The sequence below is a fragment of the Medicago truncatula genome, chromosome 2 (assembly GCF_003473485.1).
Source record: "Medicago truncatula cultivar Jemalong A17 chromosome 2, MtrunA17r5.0-ANR, whole genome shotgun sequence".
NCBI classification, from domain to species: Eukaryota; Viridiplantae; Streptophyta; class Magnoliopsida; order Fabales; family Fabaceae; genus Medicago; species Medicago truncatula.
Genome location: NC_053043.1, coordinates 38,254,602 through 38,275,342, shown reverse-complemented (window position 1 = coordinate 38,275,342; position 20,741 = coordinate 38,254,602). Strand labels below are relative to the sequence as shown.

Genomic DNA, 20,741 nt, shown 5'->3' with positions numbered 1-20,741 from the left:
GCGTATAAATAAACTTAGGAGAACGGTTCTTATGGAATACCATAATCGTTCCGGGTGCCTAACACCTTCCCGTAGCGAAAACGACCCCCGAACTTAGACTCTAAGGGTTTTTCTCAATTTTGCCCTTCCCAAGAAAAAATAGAGAATATCAAAGATTGAAAGGTTCAAGCCTAATTAATGACTTGACACCCGAAAATCGCGATAACAGAAATGGCGACTTCACTGGGGATAGTTTTAAGCGGGTCACGCCTAGTTTTTCGTAGTTTATATTTACGCTTTGTTTTATTGCTTACATATGTGAATACTTGTTTATTTTCATTTGACGTGTGGGGTGAGAATATCAAAAGTCCTATACCCGGGCTGAGTGAACTTATGAATAGGTAGAGATATAATCGACAATTCGATCCGAGGGTTGCCTCGTGTATTGGGTTATGCGATCAATCTCACATAGCTGAGGCATTTTGAAAGTAATATTGTCGGCGTATGTTGTCATGCTTAGGCACTTTGCTTTCAATTGTTCGACGATGCTATGAACCGTAGTTACCAAACCCATCCATGGCCTTTTTAGGACGTAGTGCGGTGGCTAAACCGAGTGTTGTCTCGAGTTTTAGTCGTCACGCGATACTACACTCAAGCTAGACCTTCTTGCGAATAAACATGGAACGGACGTTGTCCCGTGCTACCATGATATACGTAAGAGAGGTTGCAGTTTGGGAACTTGATTAGAACCTTGGTTACTATTATCCTAAGCCTTAGTTTACCGGGCACCATGTCCACCCGTGGCTCCTCGACTTTTAATCTCAACCCTCCATGTTTTCTCTGTAATTGAAAAAACAATCATGCATACATGCATTCATGCATAAATTTTTTTCTCATGCATTCATCGAAGGATTGGACAAATTAAAAAAAACTTTGTAAACATTACAGGTATGAAGAAGACTAAATCCTACAAGTTCAAGGAGGTTGATTTGGTTAGTTTGAGAGAATTGGCACTCAAGGTTAAGAATCAAACAGGTTTCCGACTCCGATATGGTGGTTTGCTTACTATTCTCCGGACTAATGTTGAAGAGAAGCTAGTGCACACTCTAGTGCAATTCTATGACCCGAGTTTCCGTTGCTTCACTTTTCCGGATTTCCAGTTAGTCCCTACTCTTGAGGCTTATTCCCACTTGTTAGATTCACCTATAGCTGAGAAGACGCCTTTCACCGGTCCCGGGACTTCTCTTACTCCTTTGGTTATTGCTAAGGATCTCTATCTCAAGACTTCCGATGTCTCTAATCATCTTACTACCAAGTCTCACATCCGAGGGTTCACTTCAAAGTATCTACTTGAACAAGCTAATCTCAAAACCACTTGTCAGGACACACTCGAGGCTATTCTTGCATTGCTTATCTATGGGCTCATTCTCTTTCCGAATCTTGACAACTTTGTGGATATGAATGCTATTGAGATCTTCCATTCCAAGAATCCGGTTCCTACCTTGCTAGCTGACACATACCATGCTATCCATGGCCGGACTCTCAAAGGTCGTGGGTATATCCTTTGTTGCGTGCCTCTCCTATATAGGTGGTTTATTTCTCACCTTCCGAGGTCTTTCCATGACAACTCGGAGAATTGGTCCTACTCATAGCGGATTATGGCTCTCTCTCCTAACGAGGTGGTCTGGATCACTCCCGCCGCTCAGGTTAAGGAAATCATTACTGGTTTTGGAGATTTTCTCAATGTACCTCTTCTTGGTACCCGTGGGGGAATCAACTACAATCCGGAGCTTGCTATGAGACAGTTTGGGTTCCCAATGAAGGCAAAGCCCATCAATCTTGCTACATCTCCAGAGTTCTTCTACTATTCGAACGCCCCCACCGGACAAAGGGAGGCTTTCATAGAGGCTTGGTCTAAGGTCCGTAGGAAGAGTGTGAGGCATTTGGGTGTGAGATCCGGTATTGCTCATGAGGCCTATACTCAGTGGGTAATAAATCGAGCTGAAGAGATTGGTATGCCTTACCCTGCTATGAGATATGTGTCTGCATCTGTTCCATCTATACCTTTACCTCTACCTCCCACAACTCAGGGAATGTATCAGGAGCATCTAGCCATGGAGAGTCATGAGAAACAGATGTGGAAAGCCCGATACAATGAAGCTGAGAATCTAATCATGACTTTGGATGGTAAGGACGAGCAGAAGACTCATGAGAACCTGATGTTGAAGAGGGAATTGGTTAAGGTCCGAAGGGAACTTGAAGAAAAAGATGAGTTACTTATGCGGGACTCCAAGAGAGCTAGAGGACGACGCAACTTCTATGCTAGATACTGCGGTTCGGATTCGGAGTCTGAGTCTGAGGATCATCCCACCACTTCCTATGCTTGAGAGTTTTATTTGTTTATATTTCAAAGTATTCCCTTGGCTTAGTATTTCAAAGGGGTTCGCCTTGTAAACACTTTGTTTTGCTTTGCTTGTTTAGATATTGTTTACAAAGCTCCTAATTTGTCTAAAAATCCTTCGATGTCCAAAAAAGAAACTTTTTTGCATTTGCATTTGTACATATCATGCATCATGTGCATCATTCATCAAGTCACAAAAGGTTTCCAAGTGCTCACTCCCTCCTGGTTCTTCTGCCAGAGATTGAAAGGTGGCTCGTGCTCGGAAAGTCTACGAACCTGACAGAATACATCAGACTAGACTATACAGAAAGAAGAATTTGGTAGCTATGGAAGAAGAAAATGCTCAGCTCCGTACCGAGTTAGCTTCTCTGAGGGAAGAATTGGCTAAGGCCAATGATACCATGACTGCTCTGCTAGCCGCCCAGGAACAATCAGCCACAGCCTCTAGTGATAAGGTTGCCCGGACCGGTACCTTATACTTCAGATAGGGCTATCCCGTACAAATACAATGCTACCATGATCGAAAACGGAGTAGAAGTGCCTCTGGTGTCCTTGGCCGTGATGAACAACATCGCCGAAGGAACTTCAGCAGCCCTAAGAAGCGGAAGAGTCCGTCCACCGTTGTTTCAAAAGAAGGCAGCTACGCCTACCATGCCACCCATTGACAAAGCAACCCCGACTGATGTTTCTCCTGTTACCAGAGACGCGAGCCAACCAGGCCGGTCTATAGAGGATTCTAATCTGGACGAGATTTTGAGGATGATCAAAAGAAGTGATTACAAGATTGTGGATCAGCTGCTGCAAACTCCGTCGAAGATATCCATTTTGTCTCTACTCCTGAGTTCCGCTGCTCACAGAGATACCCTTTTGAAAGTATTGGAGCAGGCTTATGTGGATCATGAGGTCACTGTGGATCACTTTGGTAGCATAGTGGGGAACATTACCGCCTGCAGCAATCTGTGGTTCAGTGAAGATGAATTGCCCGAAGCAGGAAAGCATCATAATCTGGCCTTGCATATCTCCGTGAATTGCAAGTCCGACATGCTATCAAATGTGTTAGTGGACACAGGCTCATCTTTGAACGTGATGCCTAAGTCAACGTTGGATCAGCTGAGTTATCGGGGAACTCCCTTGAGGAGGAGCACTTTTCTGGTCAAAGCCTTTGATGGAACCCGTAAGAGCGTTCTCGGGGAGATAGACTTGCCAATAACTATTGGCCCCGAAACCTTTCTAATCACGTTCCAGGTCATGGATATCAATGCCTCTTATAGCTGTCTCTTGGGAAGACCGTGGATACATGACGCTGGGGTGGTGACCTCTACCTTGCACCAGAAGTTGAAATTTGCAAAAAGCGGAAAGCTTGTTACAATTCATGGGGAGGAAGCGTACCTGGTTAGCCAGCTATCATCTTTCTCTTGCATAGAAGCAGGGTCTGCAGAGGGAACCGCTTTTCAAGGATTAACTATCGAAGGTACGGAGCCCAAGAGGGATGGAACTGCTATGGCTTCTTTGAAGGATGCACAGAGAGCCGTCCAAGAAGGTCAAGCTGCCGGCTGGGGCAGGTTAATACAACTCCGTGAGAACAAGCATAAGGAAGGTCTTGCCTTTTCCCCAACTTCAGGAGTCTCCACCGGAACATTCTACAGTGCTGGGTTTGTCAACGCAATCACAGAAGAAGCAACTGGATTTGGCCCTAGGCCTGTATTTGTTACACCAGGAGGCATTGCGAGAGATTGGGATGCCATCGACATTCCCTCAATCATGCATGTTTCTGAGTAATATGCCTTGTTGCTTAAGTATCTTGTTTTTCAAAATAACAATCCTCTCGCTCTGCCCAAAGCGAGAGTGATATTTTCTGTAAGGGCATGTTTGTTTCGGCATTGCCGTTGTTAATAAAAGATTGTCGTTTCTTTCACGACTGCTATTTTTTCAGTGCTTTTTCCTTGGAAATAATGGTAATGCCAGAAAAAACCAAAATATCTGTATTTTCTTATTAATTTCAAAAATCTGCATAAAATACCTCTTTCTAAAATCATCCAACCATTTTACGCAGATTGAACTATAATAAACCCGTTGGGCACAGTAACCCTGCATTCCCTCCGAATTTTGAATTCCCAGTGTATGAAGCCGAAGATGAGGAAGGTGATGACATACCGTATGAGATCACTCGGCTACTTGAGCAAGAAAAGAAAGCCATTCAGCCTCACCAGGAAGAGATTGAGCTTATCAACATAGGTACCGAAGAGAACAAGCGAGAAATCAAGATCGGTGCTGCTCTAGAGGAAGGGGTTAAAAAGAAGATCATCCAGCTCCTCCGGGAATATCCGGATATTTTTGCATGGTCGTATGAAGATATGCCAGGTCTAGATCCTAAGATTGTGGAGCATCGGATCCCCACAAAGCTTGAATGTCCTCCCATCAGGCAGAAATTGAGAAGGACTCATCTAGATATGGCTCTCAAGATTAAGAGCGAGGTTCAAAAACAGATTGATGCGGGTTTCCTCATGACAGTTGAGTACCCTGAATGGGTTGCCAATATTGTACCTGTGCCAAAGAAGGATGGTAAAGTCCGGATGTGTGTTGACTTCAGAGACCTGAACAAAGCCAGTCCAAAAGACAACTTCCCATTACCTCATATTGATGTGCTTGTTGACAATACTGCTCAGTCCAAGGTGTTCTCCTTCATGGATGGTTTCTCCGGTTACAATCAGATCAAAATGTCTCCTGAAGATAGAGAAAAGACGTCTTTTATCACTCCATGGGGTACTTTCTGCTACAAAGTAATGCCATTCGGCTTAATAAATGATGGTGCTACTTACCAAAGAGGGATGACTACTCTGTTTCATGACATGATTCACAAAGAAGTCGAGGTGTATGTGGACGACATGATTGTAAAGTCAACAGATGAGGAGCAACATGTTGAATATCTGACAAAGATGTTCGAGAGGTTGAGAAAGTACAAGCTTCGATTGAACCCTAACAAATGTACGTTCGACGTCAGATCCGGAAAGTTATTAGGCTTCATTGTCAGCCAAAAGGGCATTGAAGTCGATCCTGATAAAGTCCGGGCCATTCGAGAAATGCCAGCTCCACAGACCGAGAAGCAAGTCAGAGGTTTCCTCGGACGATTAAATTACATCTCCCGATTCATATCTCATATGACCGCAACCTGCGGGCCGATCTTCAAGCTACTCAGAAAGAATCAGCCTATTGTGTGGAATGATGAATGCCAAGAAGCTTTTGATAGCATCAAGAATTACCTGCTGGAACCACCTATCCTTGTCCCACCCGTGGAAGGAAGGCCTTTGATTATGTATTTGGCAGTATTTGATGAATCCATGGGATGCGTACTTGGTCAACAAGATGAGACCGGAAAGAAAGAACATGCTATCTACTATCTAAGCAAGAAGTTCACCGATTGTGAAACTCGGTATATAATGCTTGAGAAGACTTGTGCTCTGGCCTGGGCCGCTAAACGCCTGCGTCATTATTTGGTAAATCATACAACTTGGTTGATATCCAGAATGGATCCGATAAAGTATATCTTTGAGAAAGCTGCTGTTACTAGGAAGATTGCACGCTGGCAGATGCTCTTGTCTGAATATGATATTGTGTTCAAAACTCAAAAGGCAATCAAAGGTAGCATCCTTGCCGATCATCTTGCTTACCAACCTCTTGATGATTACCAACCAATTGAGTTCGATTTCCCCGATGAAGAGATCATGTATGTAAAATCAAAAGATTGCGAAGAACCGTTGATTGGTGAAGGTCCAGATCCCAATAGCAAGTGGGGTTTAGTCTTTGATGGTGCTGTCAATGCTTATGGTAAAGGAATTGGGGCAGTCATTGTATCCCCGCAGGGGCATTACATTCCTTTTACCGCCCGGATCCTGTTCGAATGTACAAACAATATGGCTGAGTATGAAGCATGTATCTTTGGGATCGAGGAAGCAATTGACATGAGAATCAAACACCTCGACATCTATGGAGATTCTGCACTCGTCATCAACCAGATAAAGGGTGAATGGGAGACCCACCATGCCAAGTTGATTCTTTATCGTGATTATGCGAGACGTTTGCTGACATATTTTACAAAGGTTGAGCTGCACCATATCCCTCGAGATGAGAACCAAATGGCTGATGCTCTTGCTACTCTATCCTCCATGTTTCGAGTAAACCATTGGAATGATGTGCCAATAATCAAAGTGCAACGCCTTGAAAGACCTTCGCATGTGTTCGCTATTGGGGATGTGATCGATCAGGCTGGTGAAAATATGGTTGACAATAAACCCTGGTACTACGACATCAAACAATTCTTGTTGAGCCGTGAGTATCCGCCGGGTGCTTCCAACAAAGACAAGAAGACCCTGAGAAGATTGGCCAGTAGATTCCTGTTAGATGGAGATATTCTGTACAAGAGAAACTATGACATGGTATTGTTAAGATGTGTTGATGAACACGAAGCAGAGCAGTTAATGCATGATGTACATGACGGTACCTTCGGGACCCATGCTACAGGGCATACTATGTCAAGGAAGTTGTTACGAGCAGGTTACTACTGGATGACCATGGAGCATGATTGCTACCAGCACGCCAGAAAGTGCTACAAATGTCAAATCTATGCTGATAAGATTCATGTGCCTCCGCACGCTCTCAATGTTATTTCATCCCCATGGCCGTTTTCAATGTGGGGCATCGACATGATTGGAAGAATTGAACCGAAGGCTTCAAATGGTCATCGTTTCATCTTAGTGGCAATTGACTACTTCACCAAGTGGGTTGAAGCAGCATCTTATACCAATGTGACCAAGCAAGTGGTAGCTAAGTTCATCAAGAACAACATCATCTGTCGATATGGTGTTCCCAGCAAGATTATTACCGACAATGGTACCAACCTGAATAACAATGTGGTGCAAGCTCTTTGTGAAGAATTCAAAATTGAGCATCATAACTCTTCTCCCTATAGACCTCAGATGAATGGTGCTGTTGAGGCCGCCAACAAGAATATCAAGAGGATTGTCCTGAAGATGGTAACCACTTACAAGGACTGGCATGAGATGTTACCCTATGCTCTGCATGGCTACCGTACTACAGTGCGCAGTTCAACCGGGGCAACCCCTTTCTCTCTTGTATATGGTATGGAAGCAGTTCTTCCTTTGGAGGTGGAGATCCCATCTCTCCGTGTGATCATGGAAGCAAAGTTATCCGAAGCTGAATGGTGCCAAAGCCGGTATGATCAGTTGAATTTGATTGAGGAAAAACGTATGGATGCCATGGCTCGTGGACAGTCGTATCAAGCAAGAATGAAGACTGTCTTTGACAAGAAAGTCCATCCTCGAGAATTCAAGATAGGGGAACTTGTATTGAAAAGGAGGATAAGCCAGCAACCCGACCCAAGGGGCAAGTGGACGCCTAACTACGAAGGTCCTTATGTTGTCAAGAAGGCCTTCTCCGGTGGTGCTTTAATTCTTACACACATGGATGGTGTAGAACTTCCAAATCCTGTGAATGCTGATATAGTCAAGAAATACTTTGCCTAGAAATATGAAAAGAACAGCGTGGTAGGTCGAAAACCCGAAAGGGCGGCCTAGGCAAAAATGCGTTTCCCGGTGGATCGAAAACCCGAAAGGGCGGTCCAGGCAAAAATAAGGGACAAAAAAATAATATATGAAAAAAGCTCGCTGAGATTGTACGCAACTCAGGCAAGAATGAGCGTCTCGATGAGCCGAAAACCCGGAAGGGCGGTTCATGCAAAAATGAGATTGAAACAAGAGGCAAGTAACTATATCTGGCCAACCACCGTCCCCTTGGGGCATCTGCAGCTGTTATTGACCATCTTCATCAAAAGCTCCTATGCTTGCGAATTCAAAGTTTCTAGGAAATGTAATGATTGCTGTGTTCAATGTACCACCAACCAATAAAAATTACCATTTTCCAAGCTTTGTAAATCCGTGGAGTCACGCCTTCGGCTGACCACCGCTCTTATACATCAATTTGAGCCTGTGCTTTTGTTTGAAACTCTATTTTCTTTTTACTTTCAAAGCTATGTACAAAAACATTTTCCTTCTATTTTTAATAACGACAAATGCTCGAAACAAACATCTTGAAAATTGAAAAGTTTTTGAAAAGCAAACCTGAGCAACAGGGTACATTCAAACGAACGTGCATGAGCGAGTGTATGTTGGTGTCTATTTCAATATATGTTACAAGCAGATTCTTCTCCAGGATAGTGTGTGGTCAATGGCAAGAATGAAAAAACAGAATGAAAATGCATGAAAATGAATAGGCTCGCTAAGTTGAAAACCCGGAAGGGCGGCTTAGGCAAAAATGAGCACCCCGCTGGATTGATAACCCGAAAGGGCAGTTCAGGAAAAAATGGGGCAATGAAAAGAATTTATTTCCCCGGTGGATCGAAAACCCGAGAGGGCGATCCAGGCAAAAACGGGATGCAAAAGAAAAAATGAATGAAAAATTGAGAAAATAACATCCAAAAAGCATTGACCACAGATGCGATATCCACAGTACACCCGACACTGAAATGCCCGGCGGTGACGGCATTATCCCTAGTAGAGCCTTCCGAGATTCTATCCCCAACAAGTTGCATAGCTACCTGCCCTCAGTCATGGTTCTGATAAGTCTCCCAACGACGTTATCTCCAAAGAGGATTTCCAGGAATGTGTAATATAGCACGAGCCACTGCGTGCCCAATACTCCAGTGTCTTGTCTGTCTCTGCGGAACTGTGTCTACAAATCGCCAACAGTCATGCATTACAAGCATTCATACATGCATAATCATGCATATTACGTGCCCATGCATTTAATGAAACTGTTATATCATTCATGCATATTGCATTTCCAATGTCAACATCAGTCTCAATTCAATACTCATGTCAGGTTCTCTGTCAAAATCTTGTGAGCCAATAATATTGGTCAATTTCTACCTTTCAAATCAAATCGACGTCAAGTCAATTTCAACCTATATTTTGTCAAAAAAACTAATCCCCTGTGAATTTGTTTCTGTTTGGTCAAGTGGCTAGTTCAAGTCCAAGAACAGCTTGTACCTATCAATTTGCTTATGTTATCGGTCGAGTGCCCAGCCTAATCCAAGAGCAGCTTGTACCTATCAATATGTTTCTGTCCGGTCAAGTGGCTAGTTCAAGTCCAAGAACAGCTTGTACCTATCAATTTGCTTATGTTATCGGTCGAGTGCCCAGCTCAATCCAAGAGCAGCTTGTACCTATCAATATGTTTTTGTTTGGTCAAGTGGCTAGTTCAAGTCCAAGAACAGCTTGTACCTATCAATTTGTTTAGGTTTCCGGTGGAGTAACCAGTTCGCATCCAAGAACAACTCGCACCTGTCTGTCTGCCTTTATTCCCGGTAGAGTGGTGAAAAATGGGAAAATAATTCAATATCACATCTACTCTTCTCTTTGGAGTAGCATTAAAGATGAGTATCAAGTGATTTTGGAGAATTCTATCTGAATTTTAGGTAAAGGAAATAACATTAATTTTTGGAATGACTGTTGGTGTGGTGAATCTTTAGCTGCTCTTTACAACATCCCAGACCACATTAGCAGTCTTCTCACATCTTCAGTGAGTGACTATATTCACAATGGCAATGGAACATTCCTTTTGAACTTCAATTGAATTTTCCCAATCTTAGCAATCTTGTTCAGCAAGTTACTCTACCTTTGGAGGAACAAGAAGACAGTTTGCAGTGGAAGCATTCTCAAGGTGGTGACTTACAGCTCAAGGAAGTTTATTCTTTCAAACATCAGCAATTTGAAGAGTTGCCTTGGGCAAAGCTGACCTGGAATGTTGATGTTCCCCCATCAAAGTCAATGTTTGTCTGGAGATTGATGCATGGAAAGGTCCCTACTAATGAGAACTAAATGATTAGAGGCTGCAACATTCCATCAATGTGCAATTTGTGTTTTAAACATGTAGAATCTTCATTTCATATTTTCTTCACTTGCTCATATGCTGTAAAATTGTGGTCATGGTTGGCTTCTGCACTCAATATATCTTTAAATTTCTATAGCCTACAGGAGGTTTGGAAAGTTTGTGATTTACCTTGGTCTCCTCAATGTAAGGTTGTAATTTTATCTGCTTTGATCAACTTATTTAACAGCATCTGGTTTGCTAGAAATCAAGCAAGATTTAATAACAAAACTGTCAATTGGAAATCTGCTATCGCAATGATTATTGCAAACACTTCTATAGCAGGAAATGCAACATGAAAAACTTCTACAAACTCCATAAGAGACTTCATCATTATCAAGACCTTCAATGTCTCTACTCATCAACCTAGAGCTCCAATTATCAAGGAAGTGATTTGGAGTCCTCCTCTTCAATCTTGGATTAAGTGCAATATTGATGGAGCTTCAAATGGAAATCCTGGCAGCTCAGCTTGTGGTGGAATATTTAGAAATCATGAAACTTATTGTTGATATTGACTTCAAATTTGTGGTCTGGAAGAACAGAGAAATCGTGACACGATTTTGGAATCGTGACACGATTTGAGATGCCGTGAGCCAAGTTTGCTGGATGCAAAATCGTGGCACGATCTTGGGAAATCGTGACACGATTCAGAAACTTGCTCGTTAAGTATCACTGATAAAGACTGGTCAACCTGGGGACCGTTGCAGATCGTGACACGATTTCTTCAGGGGAGGACTAGTATATATTGTGTTCTTGTGCCTTTTTTTGAAGATAACCTTAAGAGAACTTAAGAGAGAAAACTTGGAGATCAAAGAGGGGGTCCTATGGGGTGTGTGCCTTTGATGAGAGTGTTTCTTAGGTTGGGAAAAACATTGTAATCACCTTGGGATTTAGGGTTCATAGTGTGAGAGTGGGAAAATACCAGAGGGTATAATCTAGGGTTTGTTCATGTGTAAAGCTTGAAAGCTAGAGTCTTGTAACCTTTTGTAACACTTTCTCATATTGGATTGGAGAGCTGCTCTCTCCCCCAGATTAGGCCATATTGGCTGAACAAGGTCAACAATCTTGTTCGGTGTTTTGTTCTTCCTTTTTTTCTTGCTTATCTTGTTTATGCTTTGGAATCTCTTGTGTGGTTTTGCTATACACTAGTCTAGGACTGTTTTGTTGTTGTTAGCTTGGAGACCATTTGTTCTCATAGATTACCACTATCACTTGCTCCACACATCATTGGTTTATTTCATTGGTGTGAAGGTTTCTTTGTAGAACCGGATTCACAACACTTATTTTGTTTGTTGTTTTGCTAAGCCTCTTGAGAACTCTTCTTCTTCCTTGGCAGAGCTTAGTGGAGCTTTAAGGGCAATGGATTTGGCATTTGAGAATAGTTGGACCAATATTTGGTTGGAAACTGATTCATCTTTAGTGGTGCACGCATTTAAGAATGAAGGACACATTCCTTGGTCTTTAAGAAATAGATGGCACAACATGAAATTTAAGCTTAGATAGTTAAATTGCATAGTCACTCACATCTATAGAGAAGGTAATGAAGTTGCAGATACTTTGGCCAATTTTGGTTTATCATTACAACAATTAACAGTTTGGCAGGAGATTCCGAGTTTTATTAGTTCTGCTTATCTAAAAAACAAGTCAGGATTGCCTTCCTATAGGTTCATATCCTTTTAATGGAGTTTTGGTTTTGGTCCCCTCCATTTTGGAATCTCCTTTATTATCCTTAATATATTTTCGTAGTGTAGCATCTTTGCTACCTACTTTTTGATTAAAAAATAATAAAATAAATTGATAAAAAGAGTTTAAAGGTTAGCACTCTTTAACCTTAACATAACATTATTAAAATGAATTCACAATTAAACAAACGGTGCATCAAATTCAAACGGTGTTGACCACCTTTTTATTTGGTTGAATTGCATAACAATGAAGACATAGTGCAATTCTTAAAATTACAAAAACAAAAAAAAATAAATAGCAACCGTTCAGGTTGCTTATATATTGAGACATCCGTGAATTTTCATGAAAATAACTTCCGTACTATATAGCACTTCTCTTTGTTTATATTGTATATTGTAGATTAGATTTATAAAAGATAATGAATGCATATAGTAGTTGTTTCTATATATAGAGATTATTAGTTGTAGTTTGAAATTTGAATAACTAACTCTAACTAACTCTCAACTAAACTTTTCACTCCAGTTAAGCTATCAAGTAACTATAGATGATTAACTATATTGTAATAAAAATATTTCAAAAGGAGATGTTATCTCCATTAAAGTCCTGATATGCTTACCTAAATTGAATCCTAAATCGAAGAATTTTTTTTTACTACCAAATTAGTTTTTATTTATTTTTTTATTCTTTTTTTAAAAGTTTTTAAAGATTTCCCTTTTTAAATTATTCATACGAGAATCCTAACTAGTGTCACTTCATCTGACAAATGCTAGCGTCGTTTAATGTTTGATCTTGATGTCAAATTTTTTGTAGCTTTACCGACATTAAGATAGGTTCGAATTTAATGGTAGCGTCGCCATATCATTGATTTAGCGTCGCCATATCATTAAACATCAAAAGGATGGATATTTCGATGATTTGGATTCAAATTCAATGTTGCATGGTTTACAACACTCGAACACTACGCATCAATCACTTGTACATTTAGCGTTGCCATATTATTAAATATATGATTTCAAACTGAAATCAAGTACATTTATTTTTCCACTGGTCATAAAACATAGGAGTATTTATGTAGTTACATTTAAACCACACTTTGAGAAAAAGGTACAATTATCCATTGCAACAACATTCGCCATGTGCATTACACCTGCCACCCAGATAAAACTGCTGTTGTAAACAATAATCACCACAAGCTTTATTTGAACATGGCCCTATGCTAATGCAATAACTGAAAGGAGGTATTCCATCAATTGCTCCTCCTACAATCAATCAACATTAGTATAATGTTAGAAATTGTACATGCATTAATACCCATAAACTAATGTATTATTATTGTCAAATAAAATTGTTGTATAAATAAATAGATACACAATTTAATTTTGACAAAGATATGCAACTATCAATTGAAATTTAAATACAAAAACATACTCACAATGTTCCGTTACCTTAGAGAATTAATTATATTATACATAAATAGTTCTATTAAAAATGTATAGAACAAGTAATTAGTTTGTTACCTAGAGTCAAAACAGAAACAATGCATAGGATTGCAATGAAAAAGTGTACGCGGTTGATGCTGGTAATCATGTTCTCTTGAAAGATGAACAAATTAAACAATGCCTGCAAGAACTTATTTGTTTAGATTTATAGAAAACTAAAAAAGGGTGTATCAAAGACAATATTGTATTAACAATTTTACTTAAAAAGGGTAAGAATTTTTATTTTTTTTAAGGACACGAAGATAAATTTTGGAAATGTGTGAAAGTGATCCTAGTCAAAATATATAAGGACTTAATTAAACTCATATCTCATAATGTAAATATTTATAGATATATTAACTAATAAGATAATGAAATATTATCTAATAAGATAATATTTTTTTTGAACAAGCCAAAATAAAATTATATTACCAAAAGTGATAGCAATCTCTTAGCACAAGGTGTGCCTAAAAGACCACTACCAATATACAAGGAAAACAATGTAACAATGTCAAGAGGAAACAACCTCGAGTGATTAGCCAATGCCCAGACAAGCCATAGGACTTGACCACCACATCTGAGTTTCAAAAACAAAAGTGGCATTTTTAGCTTTCAGCCACGCTAACGATAACAACTTAATTTTATCAAGCAATCTAGGAGTCTCGGTTACCACATTTTTAAACAAACGATTGTTACGCTCATTCCAAACCACCCAAGATGGCAAAAGCCAAATTAATTGAAGAAAAGACCTCCTAGCTTTGCCAAAACCTGACATACAAGTGAACTGCACAAAGTGATTAGAAATAATGTTGGAGTCAACCCCCACACAACCTATCCAGCACCGCACCTGCTCCCATAAAACCGCAAAAAACAGGCATGAAAGAAATAAGTGATCTGTTGTTTTAATCATACCACACCCTGTCACGCAAAGAGCAGTGTCTAACTGTAAGATACTACGTGCTGCCATATTTGCTCTCGTCGGTAGCCGATCCATATTTGCTCTCGTTGGAAATATATAGAAAAATGGACAAAAAAATTCACATTTTTTGAAAGAACAATTTTTTAGAGAATGATAAACTAATACTTATGATTAATATACTTTTAATTTTAAGAATATTATAACAATCATAGATTGAATTTGAAAAATTGATATAAACCCTTCATAACCCCCAAAACCCTCCCCCAATACAATTTTTGAGTTCCCCCAAATGAGGATGATTTTTTATTATGATTAAAAAATTAACCTCCAAAGCCCTCTCCTCCCAATGTCTTCTATTTCTTCCCATTGCTCCTTCCATTTTTTCAAAACCCTCCCCTCCCCTCCAAACTCCCAAAAAAAGGCTAAGGATTCCCTAATTGAAATACTTCTTTCCAACTTGTAGCTTGGATTCACAATGTCACAATCAATGTTTATGAGGTACTAGCTTTTATGCCAAACAATAAAAATGGATACTGGTAGATCTACTTTTTTTTTTTTTTTTTAAGGCCCCAAACTTTTGTTTGCTCTTGTTTTTCAATTTTTTTTTGTAGACCATCAATTTTTATGTTTTATCTACATTTTTCTTTTTCTTTTTTTTTTTATTACCAAGTTCTACTAATACCCCACTCCAAAATTAAGATGTTTCTAATTTTAAAAAGTAATCCCATATTTAATTTCAAACCACGACAAATATTTCACTAGTCTATCAAACTCCAAAGAAATCAATCTGATATATTATTATAGGGTTCAATACTTGTATGCTATTCATGTTGCCTATGTAACATTGTGAAAAAACAATCTTTAGTTAGTACTAATAACTTATGATTATTTGTAAAATCAAGTTGCCTAAGTAACTACGAATTTTTGTAGACCATGGATTCAAGTTGCCTAAGTTACATTTTGTTAGCTTAAATATGTGATCTTTGTAAAATAAAATAAAAAATTTCAAAGACAAGGGTGTACAGATGTTTTTATTTGTATATTCTCTTATGTAAAGTGATGGTGTGGAGCAGACCAACTTAAAATAGAGTTTCCCCTATAAAAAAAAACTAAAAATAAAGGGTTTGAATGTTTTAGCCCGCCTCTTTTAATGTTAAAGTATTGAGTTGTCTAGTGGATTTTTTTTTTACCAATGTTTAGTAGTGATTAATGTCTTGCAATTAACTTGTGAAGGGTAAGGTGAATTCTCTCTTTTCAACTGAATTTTTCTTCATACATAAGAGAATATCTACCCAGTTGAACTTATCTATTGTTAGTGTCTAATCATTTTTTTAAATGTGCTAATTATAAAATAAAAAAAAATCACACAAACAATGCAAGATGACTTTTTAAAAATAAAAAATGGAGGTTCTAACGTCCTAAATAAGAGGTTACAATCAAGGTTCCACAAATCGAGTGTTAATTCGCTGAGTTTACATTTTGAGATACCAAAATCGTGTTAACTCTGAGGTAAACTTGATTTCTTGTAAAATCAGAATGTTTAACGAGTTTGACTCGAGTTAACTCGACCGAGTTTACGTCAAAAATTTTCTTAAGAAAAATTGTGCCGTTTTTTTTGACCCGTTTTATTTCAAAGCCGAATTCATTTAGAGGAAAAGGGAGGAAAAATATTATGGGTAATAGGACTGATATAGGGCGAAACTATGGATCGGATGTTAATGGTGATGCTAAAAAAGTAAAATATTGTTTTTTTTTCCAAAAAGACATCTCTAGTGATGCTAGAAAAGTAAAATGATGTTATGGAATTTTAAAAGGATTGATCTTTTGAAGAAATTAACTAGTTTATTAGCTTACATATGTCATGTAAATAATAAATAAAAAATTAATTTTAATTTTAGGTAAATTCGTACGAGTTCTCGAGTCGAGTTTACCTAGGTAAAACGAGTTGAGGTAAACTCTCAAGATGTAAAACTTCGGTTCCAATTTTGAACTTTTTAACTACACAGGCATTTTGTTTATTTTCTCTAATTTAGATAAAATAAATTAAAATAAATCATGTCCAACACAATTGATAGTAATTATATTTATTTCTCCAAATTGGCTATACAAATTTGAAAGAGGCTCCAAAATTTTATCTAATGCATTTGTTAAGTCAAATAAACCAATGGTGAAAAATCAAAATATGAGCAAGTCTTTCTCATTCCAAATATAACAAACTCCATAATTAGTTAATTACCACACACAAACGATTGGACCAAGATTATTGCATGCTCCTATATAAGTTGGTAGTATCACATTGTTTTTCATCACAAGGGAAAATAAAGATCAGAACAACAAACAACCATCAACAAACAACAATAAATAAACAAATAAAATGGCAAGATCATTTGCTATCGTTGCTCTCATTGTTTCAGCTTTTTGCATCTCATCTGTCTTGGCAAATAAAAAAATTAACTTTCCAGCTACTAAAGGTGATTTTTTCGTTGTTAATGGCCAGATCATCTGTGATCCTTGCGCCTTCGGAATACAGACAAGGTTGTGCAAACCTCTAGAAGGTAAATAACAACAATATTATGACACAACTTATATTTTCTAACCCATAATTTATCATCATGACATCATATAAATATATATAATATTAATATATCATTAATGCTAGACTAACATCTTTGACATTTAACGACGAAATTAGAGATGATTTTAATTTTAATTTTAATTTTTGTCGCTGAATTTTCGTTGTTATTTCAATTTGCTCGGATTCTTGACGGTTTAATCTTGATCAAATGATGTGCAGGTGTTAAAGTGACTTTAGAGTGCACTAAGGGAGAGAAAAATGTGACATTCAAGACAGAGGGTACCACCGACAAAGATGGTTTCTACATGATTGTATGTAAAGGTAATCACAAAGAAGACGTTTGCATGGTGAAACCCGAAAATAAAAAGGGTACATGTACACATTTAATGGAGAACAAATCCGCCATGATTGTCCCAACCAAGAACGTGGGTCCTGATTCCGTGGTTCGCATTCTTAATACCCTTATATTCAGAGAAAAGAATATTGCTCCTGATTGTGAAAGGCTTGAAAACCAGTTTGGTGTGGACAAGCTTTGATAAAACAATCATTCAACTTATTCGTTAATCCTAAACGAAAAATAAAATAAAGGCCACTTAATGTTGTGAAAATTCTATTGGTACAACCTGTATCTGTTTAAATTATTTATTTCTCTGCAAAAATGTGTTATTGGTTATTATGTGTAACTATACAAACTCTTGTTGTGCGTTACCAAAAAAAAAATACAAACTCTTGTTCATTGAGTATTGAATGAGAATTTGGAGAGATTTGGTATTTTATATCTATGAGCATTATTTCATTTTTATTTCTACAGAAAAGAATTATTCTTCTATTATTTATATTTTTAACAAGTCATTCTTCTATTATTCATTATATATTGACAATTATTGTGAACATTGACCGAATAACTAATTAATTATTTCTTCAAGTCGCTTATCAAAAAATAAATAAAATTTCTTCTGGTTATATTTATAAGAGCATCTTCACTTGCAAGTTTATAAAGAATTCAAACTTGGTTTTATAGTTGTATTTAAGTGACAAATAATGCAACATCACACTTATGCAATTGAATTGTATATTTTAATCCAATAATAAAATAATAAGCAACTATTACGAAACTCACACTTTTAATGATTTTTTTATTTAAAATTTTGAATTAAAAAAATAAACCAACTTTTAGTTTGATGTTATCGTAACTCATTTAAGCCACTTTAAACTTTTTTTTTACCCACGGTGTCCTCAATATGGATCCTCCTAACCATTGAGGAAGAAAAAAAGATATTTACGCTATCTTTTTTTTTTTCTTTTTTTTGGGTACAATAGAGGGCCAATGGCCCATGATTACGTTGTCTTTATCTCTTAATATAAGACTTCCTTCCAACAAAGAAAATTATAAGACTTCTTTGCCACCAAAAGAAAAAAGTATAAGACTTTTTTGCCAACACATTTTGCTCATTCCCAACCAAACTTTCGAAAATGTCCCTGTGTGAGTTAACTCACGTTGAAAACACACACTGAAACCCACTCGCGCTGGTTTGTTTGACCCATATTCCAATTTTTTCTTCCTTCATAATGGTTTCTTCCACGTACATTCTTCTTATAATGGTTTCTTTTAACACATTCACACACGTATACATGCTTCCATTGCATCTTTCTTCCACTTATCAATCCATGCATGAGTTAACTCATGCTGGGTTTCAGTGCGTGTTTTCAGCGTGACAACTCAAGCATGGTTATTTTCGAAAGTTTGGTTGGAAGAGAGCAAAACACATGTTGGGAGAACAACAGAATTCAAAAGATAATGATAGTTATTACGGAACCATAAAACACGAAACGCACGATTGTATCTTTACCCTTTCGTATCTCAACACACACGATCATGTTTTCCATTTCCATAACACAAAGAATTAATAGTTTTTTATTGAGTAAATTACACTTTGTTATACCCTGATTTTGGACCTAAAAATACTGATTCAAATTTCTTTTTTTTAACACTGATATTTGTCAATTCGCTGTTGTTTTACTCTGAATCTTTACTCTCTTTTCATCTGCATATTTTACTGTCTCTGTCTCAAAGTACGTTCAAGCTCGATTTTCTTGCATAAAACTATTCAAAGTGTCTTTTCTTGCATTATAAGTCATTTAAGAACTCTCTGAAACATCGCATTACTTTTCTTGCATTTTATTTCAAAAAATCATACAAAAGGGTATTTTGGTCATTTCCTGCAGTGGAACCCATTTTAGTCCCTGTGTTTGCCTCTGAGTCTTTTCAATTTGTCTGTACAAATCATTGTTGAGTCTTTGTTTAAAAATCATTTCAAAAATTGCATTTGAGTCAGTTTGGGTCAGTTTAGTCCCTAGGGGTATTTTGGTCTTTTCCTGTCAAAATTTCGGCAGGGAGGTATTTTAAAATACCTCATGTCAGTAACTGGTTCATTTTAGTCCTTTTGTTGATTTTATTTTTTGTTTCACTTTACGTTTTGTTCAATTTACCAATTTTAGTTCAATTTTATTTTAATTACATTCTGGTCCCTCAAATAGTTTCCAGGATTGCATTTTATTCCAAAAATTCTTAAATTTACTTTTTAGTCCTTTTTTTATATATTTCAGTTTAGTCCTCAATTTCACTTTTTTGCAGAAAGGTCCTTAAAGCACAAATTGCCCAAGGCCGAGCCAAATCAAGTTCATAACAGGTGTCACCATTTCATTGGTCAAGATCACAAGTGGCAGGTTATAAATAGCCAAGTGTCAGAGTCAAGCCATAGAATACACGCCACATCACAAACAGAAATCACAATCTCTCTCCTTTCAGTTACAGATCAAAACAGAAAGTTCTCCAAGAACAATCAAGAACAATCACAAACCCTAAATCACCAGAATCACTGAATCATCAACAAATTCATCAAATTCTCTGCAATTCTCAGAGATTCAACACTGAATCTTCATCATTGAATCGACTTCTTCACAATACGAGTGCGAATCCATCACTGTTAGTGACGGACTCAAGCACGATCACGAAGAAGACTTGAAGAGAGAAGAGAGAGAGAGAGAGAGAGGATGAAGATCTAAACCGGTGAAGAAGAAGATAAAGATCTAAATCGGTTTCGAAGCAAGAAATCTCACCGGAAACGATTCAAGTTCTTCCTCAAAGATCTTCGTTTGAATCTCCAACTAAACCAGAGGTAAAACACGTAAACTTCATCTTTCTTTCTCAAAAAGCATCAATAAGGACGAATCAATGTAGATCTTCAAAGTTTCAAAGAGTTTCTTTCAGAAAAACTAAAAAAAACTAAAAACACTTTCAAAACCGTATCAAGATCTTTAGATCTACATTGAATCAAGTTCTATTTGTGAAAACCAGTGTTAGAATCATGTCTAGGATGAAGAAACGAAGAGTTTGATGTAAGATTCGTGAATTTCTGGTTAGGTTAGAGGTGGCCGGAAAACTGGAGATCTCACCGGAGAAGATGAAGATTCCGGCGGACCTATGAAGGTTCCGGCCAGATCTTCATCTTCCCCGGCCGTTCATCCAGAAATCCGGCAGAGGAAGGGAAGAGAGAGGCGAGAGCTTCTCTCACTAGGTGAGAGTTAGAGAGAGAAAGAACATGGAAGAATGAAAAAACCGGCGCTATCATGCTTATATAGGCCAGTGAACCGGACCGGTCCAAGACCGGTCCAATCCCCTTCATTCCTGGCCGTTGGATCTAGGGTTTCCCTCTCTGGATCAATCCAACGCTCCCTGTGCTTCCAGACTTTTAGGTTTTGGTT

General features: G+C 38.0%; 1 protein-coding gene across 1 annotated transcript; it reads left to right on the top strand.

Annotated features, from left to right (window-relative positions):
- Positions 1 to 16,705: 16,705 nt before the first annotated feature.
- LOC11405733 (major pollen allergen Lol p 11) lies at positions 16,706 to 17,584 on the top strand. Its single transcript, XM_003596372.3, has 2 exons — positions 16,706 to 16,956; positions 17,196 to 17,584. Exons 1-2 carry the CDS (start codon positions 16,776 to 16,778, stop codon positions 17,510 to 17,512), a joined length of 498 nt encoding a protein of 165 aa, XP_003596420.1. The 5' UTR covers positions 16,706 to 16,775; the 3' UTR covers positions 17,513 to 17,584.
- The last annotated feature ends 3,157 nt before the right edge of the window (positions 17,585 to 20,741 follow it).

Excerpts from the sequence above, each read along its gene's own strand:
- LOC11405733 (XM_003596372.3), top strand. The coding sequence starts at position 16,776 with ATGGCAAGATCATTTGCTATCGTTGCTCTCATTGTTTCAGCTTTTTGC. Across the intron at positions 16,957-17,195 it reads GTTGTGCAAACCTCTAGAAG|GTGTTAAAGTGACTTTAGAG; the intron begins GTAAATAACAAC and ends AATGATGTGCAG.